Source organism: Amia ocellicauda, chromosome 12 (assembly GCF_036373705.1).
Source record: "Amia ocellicauda isolate fAmiCal2 chromosome 12, fAmiCal2.hap1, whole genome shotgun sequence".
Lineage (NCBI taxonomy): Eukaryota > Metazoa > Chordata > Actinopteri > Amiiformes > Amiidae > Amia > Amia ocellicauda.
The window spans coordinates 8,977,425-8,994,790 of record NC_089861.1 but is presented as its reverse complement, the minus strand read 5'-3'; the positions used below and the strand labels follow the sequence as shown (position 1 = coordinate 8,994,790).

General features: G+C 35.4%; 1 protein-coding gene across 5 annotated transcripts in view; it reads left to right on the top strand.

Annotated features, from left to right (window-relative positions):
- The window catches only part of LOC136764320 (calcium uptake protein 3, mitochondrial), a 51,757-nt gene that overhangs the window by 14,342 nt on the left and 20,049 nt on the right, over window positions 1-17,366 (top strand). For all 5 annotated transcript variants that reach the window (XM_066718275.1, XM_066718276.1, XM_066718272.1 and 2 more), the window contains exons 3-7: window positions 4,469-4,500; window positions 5,171-5,249; window positions 10,798-10,845; window positions 14,372-14,454; window positions 15,095-15,166. In XM_066718275.1, coding sequence (XP_066574372.1) covers window positions 4,469-4,500; window positions 5,171-5,249; window positions 10,798-10,845; window positions 14,372-14,454; window positions 15,095-15,166 — 314 coding nt within the window. The remainder of the gene's footprint in view (window positions 1-4,468; window positions 4,501-5,170; window positions 5,250-10,797; window positions 10,846-14,371; window positions 14,455-15,094; window positions 15,167-17,366) is intronic.

The following is a 17,366-nucleotide window of genomic DNA, read 5'->3' as shown; positions in this document are numbered from 1 at the left end:
CTTTTATATTTTTGGACTTTGTCTTTTCTGTTTTAAGACATACTACTCTTTTCTAAAGAACACGTCTTATACACTTTAACCCACACCATATCAGACACAGCCCCCCTGGGGTTTATTTAGGGGGAAGGAAGAATTCTCTCTTCAAAAAAGGTAAAAAGTATGATCAAAGGATTGTAATCTGTGATCAGTGGCTGGGTCTAAATGTTGATATGTTCTTGACCTTGAGTTTGTTGTGTGTCTGTAGTCACGTCTGGGATTTCTTTGTGCATTTTATCCAGGTTTTAGCTCAGCTGTGGTGGGATCACCAAAAATATGTGAACTTTAGTCTAGGAGCTAGTTTCTGATTATGCATATCTAACCATTTATTTGAATAACAAAATTACAGGTCATACATAAGAATGCCAACCAAAGAGTTTTACCCTTTTTTTAGTCTGAACCTTTTTCTTTCACACATGTATTTACTGTAGCTACATGCATATTGCTCTCTACAACTTAATGTACTGTAGATTTCACATAAAGTCTGAAGATTTTTTGAAGTTGCTAGGAGGAAAAGTGGGGACTTCAGAGTTATCTGTTTGCTTGAGATAGTGTTGGTTTTCAATTTTGCCAGTGTACATTGTCCTCCTTTTTTGTGAGGAGTCATTCCGCTTAGCACCAGCCACAGTAAATAATATATATTATTGAGAGGTTTTAGACTGGGTAAATGGTTGTCTGCTTTGGGAAAGGCACCAGAATACTTCTAGCCCATTGTAAGGGATAGACAAATGTCTGATAAAAGTGATGTTTGTAGCTCATTGCTTGTAAATGTGTCAGTTTTGTAGTCAAGGAATAAATGCTGTATATCTTGCCATTTCTTCTGAACTCCATTACAGACTTGAGATGCATTTTTTCAGCGTTGCTTAGTAAGGTTTCTTGTTAAAGAATGTTGATGACCTTTGTAAACATACTGACTTTAAACCTCAAAATCATCCTTTTAGCATACCAACAAATATCCAACTAATGTCATTGTTACCTCATACATTTACTTTGTTAATGTTTATGTGTATATAAATAAGTATAAAGAAATCATTAATTCAAATTAATTATTCAAAATTCATTCATTATCAATAGCCTTTTCATCCAGTATAGGGTCACAGTGAGCTGCAGCATTACCTGATGGGTAAAGGGCAATTTGTGCGCACCTGCATTGATATTGATATTGTCTTTCTTTTTATTTTATGTTCTTGATGCTTTCATTGATTGATAGTGTTTACAATAACCAAAAATGTACTTTCGGCATTTGGGGCTATTTCCCTTTTGACCACAAGTCTGCCAAGAAATAAATAAATAAATAAATAAATAAATAAATAAATAATAACAAGTATTTGTAATGAATAAATCAGATTAATCTTTACAAAACAACTGTGAACTAACAAGGTTGTTAATGTTTTGGTATACTTCCGTCAAAGATCCTGTATCTATCCTCTACATAGATGGGGGAGGGGAAAACTCATCATTCGTGGGGAATGATTATGACGTGACCCAGCACGTATTGTAATTAGGTGGAATGCGTGCAATTGGACCTAAAACAGCTTAGGTCAGTCCACAGTGTAAACGCGACACCGAATGTTGATAAGAATCGTGCTGGCAGTCGGACCAAAGCTGCTTTAGGTTCGACATTGCGGTGTAAACATAGTATTTGAGTAGCTAATAAATATACGCAGCATGTCTTTGGGATGTGGGAGGAAACCAGAGCACCTGGAGAAAATCCACCCGGACAGGGGGAGAACATGCAAGCTACACAGATGTATTGAACTAGGGTCTCAGGAGCTGCGAGGCAACAATGCTAATTGCTGCACCACAATGCTACCCACAAGGAAAATTAATAATTACATTGTTTTTATATATATAACTTGGAACTGGGTACCACACTGTGAAACATATACCAGATATTTTTCAGACAATTAAATACAAAATAAAAACAAATATTAATACACATACTCTGTCTCTTCAGATCTGTAGCTTTTGTAAGTACTTGAAACAGTAATAATAATAATGGTAATAATAAGTGTTTTTTATAGTTCAGTTATTAGTGTTAAATGTGCCCCGTGTTGTAGGATTCTTTATGACATCTAGTGGCCATAGTGTTGTTTTAAAACATGGAATCTGTGCAAGGAAATAAAATTTAAAGCCCACCTTCCCTAATCAGATATAATATATAAATGTGATGATAATAAAACCCCCCCCACACACAGTCATGCATTTTAGAATTAAATAAAATGGAACTGTTTTTCAGGTATCATGCATGGGTTGAATAACAGGAGTACATTCCAATGACAAAGTTGTGGGAATTTAATTAAAAAATAAATAAAGCTGATAGATAAAACTGCTAAACACTAAATATCTATAATGAAAAAGGCCATTTAATTTACCTGGGGCAGCTTTTTTTCTTTAACCTACATGATTGTGACACAATAAATAAAAGTCACAGTTGATAACAAATGCATGCCAAGAGAGTGATCTGCCTCTTCTGTCATTAAGTTTCTGGCTTACTGTGACTTGACCGAGTTATTCAAGTTCTGTGAAGTATCAAGTCACCTTGTGGGTTTGCTACAATTTATATGAAGTTTCTATAAACTTTGCACACTTCATGTGATTATTTTGTACTGATTCTTCTAACTACAGGCTACTCCTGTCTCCATCCCACTTTTACTTTGGACCTCTTCAAGTTTTTTTCAGTGTACTTCAATCTTACAAATTCTATAAAAATGAATTTCACCGAACTTGTGGCTAAGAGATCTTGAATTCAAAACTGCAGGTCTTCATGCTTTTACACTAAGTCATTGCATGTGGCTCAAATAGGCTCTGTTTATCCGAGTTCCTTTTTCTTCTCAGTCTAGCATCTTGCACACCTTTTCAAGTATTACTTTGAAGGGATTTGGAGAGATCGTGTCTCCTTAACGCACTACTTTGTAGATCTTGATTTTGTCAATGTCTTGGTGGAGTCTGATTGTTGATGTGGCATCGTTGTAGACATATTTGATAAGATTTATTTATGTTATCTTCATGATATGACTCCATAGAGTTCTGATAACAGAACATGTGTGGAAAGGATTTCATTCATTCTCATAGTGTATAAATCCCAGGCATAGGGGACATTTGAATTCACTACATTGCTCTGTATTCTTGGATGATCCATTCTGCTATAAGCACTTCTGAATCCTGCTTGTCGTCTTGTTTGGGGTAAGCCAAGGGTGCATATATATATATAATGTGTGTGTGAGTATGAAAGATTAAACAACATATTCTCATATACACAGAGGGTTTAAACGATTTTAAAATTAATTAGTTGCAGATGTGTCTAGTGAAAACATTTCTTCAGCTGTCTAGAAAAAAAGCAACTATATATAAGCAAATAAAAAAATCTTTAGAATTTCTAAGACAAGAAAATCAGTAAATGAGATATGCTAGAATACCAATTAGTAATTTAATGTAAGGGTAAATTATAATTAGCCCTGTTGTTCTGCTCATTGTTTTGCTATGCAAATTATTTTTATTATTGTGTGATGTACAGCATGTTTCAACTTTAAATTAACGGATTTAAAAGAAGTCATTCACTCCTAGATCCTCCGAAACGCAGCGGTCACACTATATACAGTGTCAGTGATACAAGCCTCAATTGCTTTTCAAACGTGTGAAGAGTAGGGTCATTGTCAGCGTTATCATCAGACAACTGCGATAGGTTCAAGATTTTAATTAACCAACAAGCACTTAAGTGTTTTATGATTGCTATATCTTATCTTCTAAGGTAAGGCTTTTATTGAATATTGGAATGCTCTGCAGATTAGATGGGCATTCCATTTTAGACATTTTAGTTACACCAAGGATATGGTGTAAAACATATTTTCACTTTTTATTTGTTTGCATTTGCTTTTTAGAAAACATAATATTCTACAAAGATGTTAAACAATACGTGTGATGAAGAAAATCTGAAGAAGTAGCTTAAATTAAATACTACTCTACTTAAGAAGCATTTATGATGTTTACCACAGTTACTATTTTCATTTTCATATCACCAAATATAATGGGATAATTCCCCCTCTGTCAGTAATGGAATGGTACCAGATAGCATATGCTATGTAGAGGTTGATTCTCCAAGGACATCACATGCTCAGAACGTAGTCAGACAACATACTGCCAGCATTGATGGATTTTTTTTTTGAGGGCCTGCAGTTCTTTCAACAAAAGAATGTACAAAGTCACGAAGCTGGGAGTGTAACACAGTCAAATAGTGTTGAAAAACTGTAATAGTCTGCTCAGTGTCTGATCTCACTCCCATATAGAAAACCTTTGTGATGGACATAATAGGAAATCAGGAAGAGACTAAAGAGATTAACATCTCTCACTGCACAATAAAATGGTCTGGTTATGTGTCTGTGTAATACAATCTTGTGGATTAAAATGTAAACTTTCTTTTGTTTTTGTTTAGGCAAGAGGCATTGGAAGTCCCTCTCAAAACAGGTAAAATCAAAGTTATGTTTTTATCGCATGCTAAAGTTGAACTTTTGTCACATTTTGTTGTGTCAGTGAGTTTCATTCATTTAAATTGGGATTTTGTTTCCATTTATCTGCACACCATACTCCACACTGTTAGAGGCAATATGTTTTTATTCTAAAATATATATATTAAAAATACAAACTGAAATATCAACATTGTATAAGTCTCCACCCTCCTGAGTTAATACATGGTGGAAGCACCTTTGGCAGCAATTAAAGCTGTGAGTCTGTTGGGATAGGTCACCAACTTGCACACCTAGATTTGGCAGTATCATTCGTCTTTACAAAACAGTTCAAGCTCTGTCAGGTTCCTTGGGGAGCATTGATGGACAGCAATCTTCAAGTCATGCCACACATTTTCAGTTGGATCTGGGCTCTGAATGGGCCACTCAAGAACATTTACCGTTTATAAAATCTTGTCTGTATAATTACTTTTCACATATACTAAGAATTTGCATTAAACTTTTGTTTTACTTTTTAATTTTTATTTATTTAAGATGTGTTGTGTTTTAAATGATCATGGTTGGAAAGTTTTAAAGCCTCCAGATGATGACATGTTGATTAAAATTATGATTGAATCTTTGCATTGTTTCTGCTTATTGGGTTTCTAACATTCATGCATTGTGTTTTGAAGGAGCTGGAGAAAATTCTTTCGGACACTCCACCTGTTTGGAAGGGAACATCAAAACTTTTTCGGAACTTGCGTGATCGGGGTAAGTGTGGCTACATTAAAATGTTTTTTATATTTTCATTAATGTGTACACTATCTTCAGTATATTTGTACCAGACAATAGTAGCTTTTTCGTTATACTATCATACAGTTTCATGTCACGTACAATCAAAAATATAGTCCCACTCTTTAATAATAATAAGTGGTTAAATTAGTCTTAACTAAAGTAAGTGACTGGTGGCAGGGGGGCTGTAATTATATCTCTTTCAAGATCTCAATACCAAAGTAATAAAACAAAATCTTTCTATTTGTGTCCTTTTGTTTGTGTACTCTTCCCAGTATGTTGCTCACATCACAAAAAATTAAATTGCTGCCATCAAAAGACAGCTAACAAGAGACCTACAATTAAAATGTGTTGTCAGTATAATAAAGGATGGTGCCGTTACATCATTTCCTAAGAGCTATTTGCTCAGTAAAATACTTAATTTATCAATGTGTTATAGAAACCTACATTTGTATAGAAACACAAGAAAGATTATTAATATAATTATGCACTTCAATTGCTTTTTGTCTGTGCTTTTCTCTGTAAAAAAATCGGGTGCTTTCTTCTATGATAAAATAGTTGCATATGCATCAAAATATTTTTGCAAAAATTTGTCAAATACATTTTCTAAAATAGTAGAAACATCAGAACACAATGGCTGTGTTTACATGCACTTGAAAACAGCCTTCACATTTATGAATTAGTGCGCACATACCACCCATTCTACTCACAGTAGCAAACCTTGTTTACATTATATTGCTCCGAATAAAAATAAATAAATAGGACAACTAACATAATGTATGCCACTTTACATTGTGAGAATGCAGTATTAAGGTGGGTTTATACTCTGTCACACGACCATTTTTGAAGGCCAAAACAACTTGCGACTATCGCTGATGCATTACTTTGCTGTTTATAATTCTTAGCTATGGTTGCCCTGTAGCTGGTCTTGTCATTGACAGTTGAAATCAGGTGAACTTTGACCTGATCATTGACCGCATTGTGATGGTTACCGGAACTGGACTAAATCGAAAAGCTTCTCAGTTTAATAAACTTATACCTGCTTTATACAATTGTCAGAGCAAATTATGAAGACCAAATAAAAAGAATGCATGGGTTTCAATTGCTGAGCAAATGCAGTGAACCTCCATCCCCTTCTGAGGAGAAATCCAATTGCAGAAAAACACATTATTTTGAATTTATAAAGTAGCCTTATTGTCAAAAGCTTTGATTGCAGATTATTTGTATTTTCTAACACAAAATATAATGTTATCATTTAATTTTTAATAATCAATTATTGTATTTAAAGACATATCTATGTATCTCCTATAACTGTTGTACGTATCGTCAGCAAGTATTTGTACAGCAGGCTCCGGCGAGGGGTGAAAAGTAAAAGTAAAATAGTATAAACTTCTAAATATAGAGAAAGTACACAGTAAAAAAGTGTATGAAAATAAATATAATTAAATAAGAACCAAATGAAGTACTTCTTCTTCGCTTTTTCCATTTTTGTTCACACCCATCTCTAATCAAATAGATCTGCACTGTCGCTTTGGGTGTTTATAGTTCAGGGACCAACAACGGCAACTGGGATATGATTGGTTGATAATGGAACACTCTATTGTCACTGGATTTGTGGTAGACAATCGAGCAACAGAGTATAAACCAGCCTTTACACCTTTCTTAACATATTGTCTATACATTAAAAAAGATCAATATAAACTATGATTCCAAATGTAATAGTCTTAAGGCTGGTTTATACTCCATCTCCCGACCAAAAACTCAGCGACAGCAAGCTGTCCAGCAATTGTCACTCGATCAAGTCACTCATGTCGTCCGTCGCTGAACTATAGACGCGCAGTGATGCTCCAGCTACTCTAGAGCCAAAACAGATTATAGCAGACATAGACGAAGAAGCAGTCTATTTACCTCATTTTTTGGCAGCTTTGCTCTTAAACCGGAGATGCTGCAAAAAATTATATATGCATGAAATCCACCTTAAAAGAGAGCAATTTGGAGAATACCACAGACTGGTACAAGAAATTAAATTGGATGACATGGAGTTTTTCCCCCCGATATTTACGAATGACGCCTGTAGTTTTTTAAATTTTCTAAATTACTGGTTTGCACCACAAACCTACCCATCAAGTACCTGTCACACCAAGTGAAAGGTTATCTTTGACCGTCAGGTGAATATATATTATGTTAAGAATTTCAAATTACTTTTGACATGCATGTATCTATTTTGCAATTGTTCAGGATAATGTAACCCTATGTAGGCTAATGGTCCCAGCCCACTGCTTGGGTTTTCAGTGTTTACTTTACGTCATTAAACATGCTTATGGTGTGATTATATTTAGATAATGTAATGTGTGTACATTTTATTAAATTTGAAAACTTGTGCACCTTTTTTTAAATAAAGAAAATGAAGAAGTTGTGCATCAGCCTTGTGCTTTAAATAAACTTGATTGTCCATGCCCAGTTAAAAAAAAAAAAAAAAAAAATGGGCAGGCATTATTTATTCGTGATGGTAAGTATTTATTTAAGCTAAACACAAATGTATGTGTTTATTAAATACATCAAGGCGGGACATTAAACCACAGTTTTAATTTGTGTTTTTTGTTGTTGTAAAGGGGGGACCGGTGATGAAAACAATAACAATTATCAAAATGATTTTTAAAATATGTGATTAAATGCATGTATAGTCACTCTGTTATTTTCCCTCACTTGTTAATTAATATTGCATATTGCTATTCTGTTTATAAATTGCATATGGGCTAATGACATAACTTGCATGGGCTGTCCTTATTTCTACACTATCCTTAACTTATTAAATGTTAATGATTTACACATGCCTATGCTTCATATATCTGTGACGTGAAAATGCAATGTCATTATGCGTGGGTAAAGATGTCACTTGTGAGGGGAAAATACTCACAGGTGGACTGCACTTGAGAAGCAATCGATGCCCAAGCATTCTCCTTTTTTTGCTGATCTTTATAATCCGCTCTATCGACTGACCTGGCAGGGATACGAGGTTATTGCACTGAGAAGCTTGTCACAAATACGAATATAAATTAATCACCTAGCATCGGGGTCAGCGACGAGGTCAAAGTTCAGTCGATCTCAGCGACGCGACCAGCGACTGTCGTTATCGGCCAGGGCGACTGTTGCCAGAAAGTACAAACTGGACTGCGACACAACAACGATGATCGCCGGTCGCTTTGCTCTTCAGCGACGGTCTGGCGATGGAGTGTAAACCGGCCTTTAAACAGTAGAGAGCTGGGAAGAGAATCGCTGTTCCAAACAACCCTTACTGTCAAATTAACTGATAACCCTAACAGTGTGTTTTCCTGGTACCTAGGCTATATCCTTTATCTACAGGATTATTTTAACTTCTTCAAAGTGATTCTTGTTAATCAGGAATTTGTATGGCAATGCTTGAAGCTTTCCTTGTGATACTACACTAAAAGTCAATCTTTCCTAAATTTGAAGATGAAAAATGACATTGACATATCCCTTCATAACCAGTTGCTCTTAATAAATCAGAACTACATACCAAGGCCTGGATCGCAATTAACCTCATTTGCATATTAACTTTCTGAAATAAGATTTAACATACTGTTCCTTCTGTGAGCTAACAAATTCAACTTTTTAGGTTGTTTCATTCTTTTCACTGCCTTCTTATTTCTTTCAACTGGGTTCTAATTTTCATGTCTGTTGAGTTCCAAAACCTTTTCAATTTCATCAAAGGTCACACATGCTTATGAGTGGTCTAAAGGATAATAACAGTTCTTATTGTATTTCCTTTTGATTCTTGATAATATCATAACCATAAAATCCTGTAGGAGATGATAGTTTCTTGGGAGTAACTAGATGAAATACCAGAAAAACATATTTATTTCAACTCAATCAACTAAATCACTGTATAACTGCTTCAAATGAAGGTTGTGAATACATTTGGCAACAACTGTATGTACATGTATATTTATAAAGAAATATATAGTGATAATAAATTAAACACTTCATTATTAATATTGTTAAATAAAAAATGCATTGATATTAAAGATGTTTTGCACATTGTTTCTTAAATTGTAAAGTTGTCGTTGTTACGAGATCTTTCCATGAGGATGTAAAGCATCAATGTGCCCCATGTGCCTATGCATGTTGAAACAACCTGATGTCACCGAGATAATTCCTGAATTTCAAACAACTTTAAGGTTAAGTTGTTTTCTTTTTGCTTTTTTCCTCCATCTCTTAAAATGAGTGCCAATGCTGGGATTAAGTGTTTTATCCTGGCCTTAAATGTTGAAGCTTCACCATAAAGAACTGGATTGATCTATGAACAAAGCTGTTCTTTAGAGATTGTACAGGACTGTTTGAACTCTGTGGTGTTGAGACATGTTTATATACCAGCCCCCGATCGCTGTGGCCAGTATGAATTTTAAGAATGGCATTGAATTACATTTCAGGCCTTGACACTCTCTATGTCGTCCTTCTCTGGAATTTCGTATCGTCGAACCACATTTCTATAAGATTTAGGTTTTACAGGCAAATAATTCTAAATCTAAATAGTGCCCTCATGGCATTCGTTAGTATTAGATATTCTGCTGGGAATTATAAATATCTCCAAGCAGGAAATTCTCTGTATCATTTGATTAATGTATTCCTGCTACTAAGAGTTTGCAAAAAGGAGGTCTATGTTTTATAACAAATATTTTCCTGGTTAAATCTGGTTTAAAACTAAATCCTGGAGTTTATAGATTTTGATGTTGTAAAACAAACAGCTGAAAAAAGTGTCTACAGATTAACTGCAGAATCATTTTGTTTTAAAATAGGGCATTAGTCTTAGAACTGGAGAACAAATGTATGTCAGAAAGAAATGGGTTCTTAATGCTATCTGATTTTATAACACATGGGAAATAATTAGAGTTAGAAAGAATGGACAATGGTGTACACTTTAGGTATATCAAAATGCGTGAAAATGCTATTCTTTACAATTGTATTTTACCTTGTAGCAAAGATAGGCAGATCTGTTTTATTCGGACATTCTTTTTTCCTGTCCTGAGCAATAGCCATTCCAGAATCTTTCTCCCATAACACTCAGAGCAGTCACCCAGAACTATCTCTGCTCAGGGCACTATCTTCTAGTGCAAACAAAAGACAGGGAATGCTTTCAAGGGTGTGCTAGATAGCTTCTCCTAAGTCTAGTGAAATGTTCTCTGACAGTTGCTCTTCCTTTTTTTGTCATACAACAAAAGGAGGTTGTATCAAACAAAGGAAGATCAAAATCCTAAATAAGGAATTTCCAATCAGTGACAGATTACTTAAGAATGTTTTACACCTTTTTATCAAAACAGGGGAAGCTCTGCAGGACCTACAGGGCTGTGTTCATTGTATTTGCGTTAGTGTCCACATACGGTCATTTGTGTTGTTTAGCTTCTATTTGTGTGAAAGGAACACCAACCACGACTTAAGAGAGGAGGACCTAAATGGATTTTATGTGAAGACAAATGCTAAGATGTGTTTTTTTTTGTTTTGTTTGTAGGTATCATTGCTTACACAGAATATCTGTTTCTGCTGTGCATTTTAACAAGTGAGTATCCAAAGCTTTGTTAAACTGGACTATTTTCATTACATTTTACATGCACACCACTGTAATGTAAAATAGTACTAATGTCCAGCTGCTGTAATATTTTCTAGACTAAGGCCTAGATCAAACCAAACATGATCACCCCAAAAAACTTTCCAATGTATGAAAAACCCCAGAAGTCAATACTGGGAAACACCTGATAACTCTGTATCAAAACTAAAAGGAATTCCATCAATAAAACATTCGACAGACATCTTGGATGTTGTGGAAACCTGTTCTCATTTTGGAAATAAAAATGAAAATACTGAAGCATAAGAATAATCGCAGGACATGTCTAATATTGTACATCATACTCGTACATCATAATTAATAATATACAGAAGTTGTAATATAATTTGCTATTCTTGCATATGTTTATCACTTTGCTATGATCACAACAATGTTCAGATTTAGATCTTAGTGCAGTTAGTTAGATGTTGTTTCCCCTGAAAATGTCAAACGGATTACACATATAGTCATTTATTAAATATTATGAATAGTTGTGATAATAAGTCTGTCTCATGTAAATAAACACATTAATACATGACCTTACAGCTGGAACATCATGTAATTACTAAGTTGCCCTTATGAATATATTCCTGTACATGCATGTTGATATAACAATTTTCAAGAATAATATAACCATAAAATAAACATAGTGATTCTGAGGTTTACAGGTGCAGAAATATTGGACACAACTAGGGGAGTAACCCTTAAACAGCCCTGGGCCAGGGTTAGTATGATTTATGATTTGCAGAACATAAATCACAGCAGGCAGCAGGAATGATCTTAGTGGTGTGCTGCTGTCTCTCTCTGAATGCTGCCTGGTGTGTGATCCATTAGGCATTCTAACTAAGTATGTCTAATTTCATTGTATACCTGCAGACCATCAGCCTGTATTTTAACCCAAACACTTACACTGTGCAATATATTATGTGTGCTCTTGTATTAACCAAACACTTATACCAATAATCATAAACATTGCAGAGAAGAATGGCCATAGAGAGATTAGTTTATGCATAACAATAAATAGATAATGATATGAATAAATACATTTTACAACCATGGATACATAAACTAGAGTAAGTCAATGGATATATTATATAATACAATATAGTATATAGTTTGTGTGTAGTAAAAAAATAGTCCCTTCTGTATGTGTTAAATCTTTTTTTTTTTAGTTTGGGTGCTGCCATTTTTCATTCAATATGCAAGGTAGATGCTAGCATTTCCTATTGCTCAGCTGAATGGTAGTTGAAAGATGGCAGAGTTGTGTGTCACTGTTAACATGAAGTCCTGATCAAAGAAACCTTTACCAAGTTATAGGTACTGACACTAGTGAACTATTACAGTGAGGGAAAAAAGTATTTGATCCCCTGCTGATTTTGTACGTTTGCTCACTGACAAAGAAATGATCAGTCTATAATTTTAATGGTAGCTGTATTTTAACAATGAGAGACAGAATAACAACAAAAAAATCCAGAAAAACGCATTTCAAAAAAGTTATACATTGATTTGCATGTTAATGAGGGAAATAAGTATTTGACCCCTTCGACTTAGTACTTGGTGGCAAAACCCTTGTTGGCAATCACAGAGGTCAGACGTTTCTTGTAGTTGGCCACCAGGTTTGCACACATCTCAGGAGGGATTTTGTCCCACTCCTCTTTGCAGATCCTCTCCAAGTCATTAAGGTTTCGAGGCTGACGCTTGGCAACTCGAACCTTCAGCTCCCTCCACAGATTTTCTATGGGATTAAGGTCTGAAGACTGGCTAGGCCACTCCAGGACCTTAATGTGCTTCTTCTCGAGCCACTCCTTTGTTGCCTTGGCTGTATGTTTTGGGTCATTGTCATGCTGGAATACCCATCCACAACCCATTTTCAATGCCCTGGCTGAGGGAAGGAGGTTCTCACCCAAGATTTGATGGTACATGGCCCCGTCCATCATCCCTTTGATGCGGTGCAGTTGTCCTGTCCACTTAGCAGAAAAACACCCCCAAAGCATAATGTTTCCACCTCCATGTTTGACGGTGGGGATGGTGTTCTTGGGGTCATAGGCAGCATTCCTCCTCCTCCAAACACGGCGAGTTGAGTTGATGCCAAAGAGCTTGATTTTGGTCTCATCTGACCACAACACTTTCACCCAGTTCTCCTCTGAATCATTCAGATGTTCATTCGCAAACTTCAGACAGGCCTGTACATGTGCTTTCTTGAGCAGGGGGGCCTTACCAATTGTTTTCTTGGTGACTATGGTCCCAGCTGCCTTGAGATCATTAACAAGATCCTCCCGTGTAGTTCTGGGCTGATTCCTCACCGTTCTCATGATCATTGAAACTCCACGAGGTGAGATCTTGCATGGAGCCCCAGACCGAGGGAGACTGACAGTTATTTTGTGTTTCTTCCATTTGCGAATAATCGCACCAACTGTTGTCACCTTCTCACCAAGCTGCTTGGCGATGGTCTTGTAGCCCATTCCAGCCTTGTGTAGGTCTACAGTCTTGTCCCTGACATCCTTGGACAGCTCTTTGGTCTTGGCCATGGTGGAGAGTTTGGAATCTGATTGATTGATTGCTTCTGTGGACAGGTGTCTTTTATACAGGTAATGAGCTGAGATTAGGAGCACTCCCTTTAAGAGAGTGCTCCTATTCTCAGCTCGTTACCTGTATAAAACACACCTGGGAGCCAGAAATCTTGCTGATTGATAGGGGATCAAATACTTATTTCCCTCATTAACATGCAAATCAATGTATAACTTTTTTGAAATGCGTTTTTCTTGATTTCTTTGTTGTTATTCTGTCTCTCACTGTTAAAATACACCTACCATTAAAATTATAGACTGATCATTTCTTTGTCAGTGGGCAAACGTACAAAATCAGCAGGGGATCAAATACTTTTTTCCCTCACTGTACATTTTTAATGGGATGGGGTGTACATAATTTGTACTGCATTATTAATACAAATAGTAGTATAGGCATGTGTTTTGTGTATGCTTATGATATTGTCACCATCCATCTGACCCTCATCACAGGTCTTAAATCAATTCTGGTGGAAGGAGGTGGGGGTGCTAAGGTCTAACAGCTCAAACAAACAAGCAGATAGAAGAAAGTTTGGGTTTTATTCTGTACCTGCCAGTTAATAATAAAATACATTATTTTAAGTATTACACGTTGTTATTAAATTGTTTCAGTGTTATGATTGTGCTGAAAATTTTCAAACAAACATAATATATCCCTCGATACTGAATTGAATCTTTATATTTAAACTTGAGTGGGTCTTAACTATTGATGTGCCGTCCTTTTATTAACAGTTTAAGGGACCACTGCATAGTATCCCCTTTCCTGTGTTGAACATACCCATAGTTCTAACTGTATACAGTTAATTAGAATGCAAGTATGTTAATTGATCAATTAGATTGTGAATTAATTAGCTCGATGGTTTTCTGTTGTTCCCTGACATCTGATACTCACAATGCTATTTATGTTTCTCCTCCAGAGCCTCATGCAGGTTTTAAAATAGCATTCAACATGTTTGATGCTGACGGAAATCAGATGGTGGACAAAAAGGAGTTTTTAGTGGTATGTATTCTACTTTTATGTAATAAATAGAATGTGATTATCCTCCTTCTGCCTAATCACAATTTTAGGTCACCCACTAACAACTTATAATATAAAATTGGCTAAATTCCAAACTGGGGTGAAAAAGGTTAAAAAAATAACTAGGAATGTAAAATTAATAAATTGCATTCTCAGATTGTGTCAAACAATTCTTCCAACTGTTTACTGATAGATCATAGTCTCCCATGAATATTATGTGTATATTATCCGGACACTTTTAACTGTTACAAGAGTAAAATTAAAATGTACACGTTCTTTCTTGTAGTAGTCTTTTTTTTTTTTGTCTGTTTACTTTCAGTTGTATTTTATTCTTGAAGTACATGTGGAGATGCAATTACATTATTTTAGAAACATAAGAATCCAGTTAAATAATTATGCTCTGACTTTGACACTCCTGACAGTTGCACATTAAAACTCTGCTGTTTGATAGCAATAATATACCCCAGCTGCCAATGTGTACAAAAAATGTGATCTGGATGTAGATTTTATCTGGGCCTTAGTCAGAGGAATATACAGTGTTGTTTTTTCAATTGTGTTTATTATTATCATGTGACCAATATTGTAAGAACATGAACTGAGATGTTTTATCTGTCTTACTCAGCTACAAGAAATATTTCGCAAGAAAAATGAGAAAAAGTTACGGAAAGGAGACGCTGAAAAATCTGCACTGCTGGTAAGGGGGTTAAGCACCTTTTAATAAACAAAAAGTTTTTTTTTCAGTACTGGTGCAGAAATACAAATAATTGAAAGTGATTGCCTTCCTTGCTTTATCAGGTGTCTTGTAAGTTCATTCTTTACCATTTTGTGTGTTTCTCTGACTGTTATCTCTATGGCCTGTCAAATGGAACACAAAAAGTAATGGGAGATCCGCCTGTTTTTAACACGTAAAAAAGCACCCTGGTTATCTTCCAAACCAACATCCTGTTTGAAAGTAAATACACATAGGTAGCATTTCTGAATGGCACTATATATATAATGTATACACTAAATTACCAAAAGTATAGGGCCGAGCCTCCTTCCACTGTTAATGGACTGTACCAGTGATTGTGCCATGGTTGTCCAAAGGTATGGCAATGTGCAACCGTTTGAAACCAGTTGTTGCCATTGCAGTACATCGTAAAACAGTAGGTTGTTGTCATATAATATGTAAGACTGTATTTAAGATTGCAGTGACTTATAGTTCCATAAGTGTGGAATACTGTGTGGAAGAGAAACACCGTGGGACAGAATATAGTGCATCCCAGACTAGGCAGACCAAAAATGTTGACAGACAAATCATGGCAAATGGTGAAATGTGGTGAAGACAAACCAGACATCTGACATAAAATAGGACACCAAGGAGAGCAGCAGCTGTACAGGTGTGTCAACAAGTGCATGAGAGGAAACAAGGAATTTCGTGCACAGGCATTTCTTGGCTGGGCAGCCTTCCTCATGCCAGCAAACTCATATACCAAAGCACAGAAAGCTGGAACAATTAATCAAGAAGAAACTGCACAGACTTGTCTCATTGTACTAGAAACAGTGCTTCAGGAGAAATGGCCCAGTATTCCTCTGGTGTTATACAAAAGGCATTGCAGCAATTGTATGGCCAACAGGGGATGTGTATCATTATCCTGTGTGTTGTCCCAGTACTTATATAATAAGGTAATATATAATTTTTCTATACACACACACATTTTACATAAGCCCTTTACTCATATATAAACCATTAGAAGTAATGCAAAAAGAGACATTTTAGACATTTTAACTGTGCAGTATACTCTTCTGTCAAGAAAACATATGTAAGTACTATGCTTCTATCATATGCTGTAATCTACTCTAATAATAATAAATAGTGTTTTTTCTCTTCCATATTAATAGGAAGTACACATCACAGGTTTAGAGAAACTTGGTTCAATGGCATTGAATATGTAAAAAAAACTGTATTATGCATTAGACATAAATGGTTTTCTTTTTATATATTCATATACATATATGGCGTTTTAGGATTGGAAAATTCTGAATTTATAAGCTAATAGAGAATTTGCTGAAACTCAAAGTTTGCATACTTAACTTACATAAGTTACAAATGAAAAATGATTCCATGCATTAATGTGTGTATTAACACCAGTTGAAGTTGCAGTACAGAGTCATGACCCTGACTAAATTTAGGGTTTTTCTGTTCTTTTTGTGTATAAAATATAAAATATCTTGTAAAGATTGCTATCAAATGAGTTATGCTGTTTTATCAGTGTTTTCCTGGCTTACAAATTTAACATTTATTAAAGGCTATATCTGGCATATTTCTATATTAAAACAAAGTATCTGAGAGTTCTGTCTGTATTTGAACACTAAATATGAAAGGCCCTGCACAGTTCATAGGATTTGCAGTAGGAATCCTCAAGCAGTCAATTAAACCATTTAAAAGAAACCCCAATTTCTGGCCTAATATATATCCATCCTGTAAATTTCTCAGAGCCTTACCTCTTCTGAGATCAGCTAATGTGTTTCCATACGTGACATTTATTCGGTAGGAATCAGTACGTAAGATTATTGTATAGTGACTAAATGCAGATGGAACTGCTATTTAAGGGTTTCATTGAACAATGAAAAGGCTAATGTTTTTAAAGACAAAATTCAGAAAAGTATGAGTGAGTGTGTCTATTTGATATATCTGCAAGTGTTAAAAGGGAGAGTAAATAGTTGGTTTTCCCTTTTTATACCAGTCCACCTTATAATGCCACCTTCATGTAACACGTAACAAGTTTTTGCGCATGAAAGATTGTTCACTAATATATTTGTCACTCTACTAGACTCTAATGCAAACCACCTTTCCTTGTCTGTTCTAAGATTAGTGGTATAATGAGGAAGGACTGTAGTATCCCTGTGGGTGT